Source organism: Pterocles gutturalis, unplaced genomic scaffold (assembly GCF_000699245.1).
Source record: "Pterocles gutturalis isolate BGI_N339 unplaced genomic scaffold, ASM69924v1 scaffold3202, whole genome shotgun sequence".
Classification (NCBI taxonomy): domain Eukaryota; kingdom Metazoa; phylum Chordata; class Aves; order Pterocliformes; family Pteroclidae; genus Pterocles; species Pterocles gutturalis.
The window spans coordinates 68,130-70,011 of record NW_010112550.1 but is presented as its reverse complement, the minus strand read 5'-3'; the positions used below and the strand labels follow the sequence as shown (position 1 = coordinate 70,011).

Genomic DNA, 1,882 nt, shown 5'->3' with positions numbered 1-1,882 from the left:
TTTGGTTAAAATTGAGGCTGTATTTCATGGAGCTTGCATTTCAAACAATTGTGATAATTCCAAGCGTACAGCACTATGGCTAATGACAAAAAAATGTGCCATAACAGGTTTCTGTTCCTGACTGGTGTTTCAATTATGGAAATGATCTCCTTAAATAAGAAACTGCCCACACTCTGGCATTTGACTTGTTTGGTGATGTGCCCCACACTGGGTGGGGTGAATGCAGAGTGGGTAAGGAATTTGGCTAGCATATTTAGCACTGGATATGGTCTACTTCTGTCCATGATACCGAGAACCTGATGACTTTAAAGCAAACTAAAATCTATTTCAGTTATAGGTAGATGGTTGCAAAAGGAGGGGAGCCTAATGCACCCAAAAAAACAGTGGTGTCCTGGGCAGAATTGCCAGATGCGGCCTGGTTTACTTGCCAAAAATCCAGAGATCAGCGTGATAAATTTTGATAGATCTCAAGCTATCTTTTCAAAATTAGTAAAAGTATGTCACAGTAATGATGCCTCATAAAGCACTGCAGATTACCTTTGTGGCACTTTACTGTAATATCGGTGATAAAATTGTAAATGTCTTTAAAATATGTTAAATGTCCATTGGAATGAGAATATCTACCCATCTTCGTTTACCTGCTCAAGGCTTCCGGTATCATCTGTGATTACGATTTTTCTTAGTTTCCTTGGATTAAGGGATGGCCTTGCCAGTTTTGAAGAATTTTCTGAGTTTTCTAGATTTCTATGTACATACAAATCTAGACCTCTCACCTATAGCTGGAGTCCCTAATTCTTTGACTGTCTTTTCCTTCAAAGCTGAGCAAAGCACCCAACCATTTGACTTTAAATGGTGGAATGTTTTATTAATGAAATTATCCAAATACTGGGTAGCAGGAAAATTGTAAATTTGCTGACAATATTGTTTCTATATTAAAAGCAAAAAACTAAGTGATAACATACAGTATCAGCCAGCCTTGAATACACGAGGAAGTCTTAAATAACAGCAAAAAAGCTCTTCAGAACTGACCTTCCCTTAAGCACAGTGGATCTTGGGAAGGATGTGTTTTGTGATCAGTCAGTCTAACTGGAGGCATAACTTTTTTCCTAGCTCAAGTCAGTGAGTATAATGATGATAAGAAAACAATGTTTGTAGGAGCAGCTCACCTCATCTGCATTCTTATTTTGCTGCCTTCTCCTGTCTCTGCAGTTGCAGCTGATTGGCAACTGTCATTTTTTCTTTTTCCCCAGCAGTGACACTGGGTTTATGTGAGTGTGTACAAATCTCAGCTAACTGAGATTTGGTCTGTTGTCTAAATCTGCCTAATAGCCTTTACTGGACTTAGTAATCACGCTGGTCTGTTTGTGCTGCAGGGGAGGAATTGCAGAGGTGTAGAGCCACAGCAGCTGTCCCTTACCTGGGAGTGGGAAAGGATTCAGCTCTGTGACTGCCTGTGGCTGTTCACTTGCTTAACCTACAAGTTGCATTTCCAACTTTTATACCTAACTCTGACTCTCTTTTTGTGAACAGTGCTTCTAAATGCTAAGGATGCCTCTGGAAACTACTTGAGGCAAAAATGTTACCTGTACATTGTTCAAAAGGTGTTATAAATAGTTTTTGGTAAAAACTAATTCCTGGAAAAACAAAGACATACGGACTGTGCATATGAAAATAATGCTTTTGAAAGGTTCTACGGTAGATCAGTTCCTTTGAAGTCAAGGCTGGTGTTAATGTAACAGATTCACAGCTTGTTTTGAAACTATGATAGTCTATATTAAGTAGATAGTTGCTCCATCATATTTACTGAATTATTTAATTTCTTCAAACCCTTGTCCAGAGTGCCGTGTAGTCAATTTTTGTATGTTGGAAAAATTGGAAAATA

At 38.5% G+C, this 1,882-nt stretch overlaps 1 protein-coding gene across 1 annotated transcript in view; it reads left to right on the top strand.

Annotated features, from left to right (window-relative positions):
• The first annotated feature begins 408 nt into the window (after positions 1-408).
• CHPT1 (choline phosphotransferase 1) overlaps positions 409-1,882 on the top strand; it is a 12,190-nt gene continuing 10,716 nt past the window's right edge. Inside the window, exon 1 of the mRNA XM_010074081.1 lies at positions 409-495. Coding sequence (XP_010072383.1) covers positions 409-495 — 87 coding nt within the window. The remainder of the gene's footprint in view (positions 496-1,882) is intronic.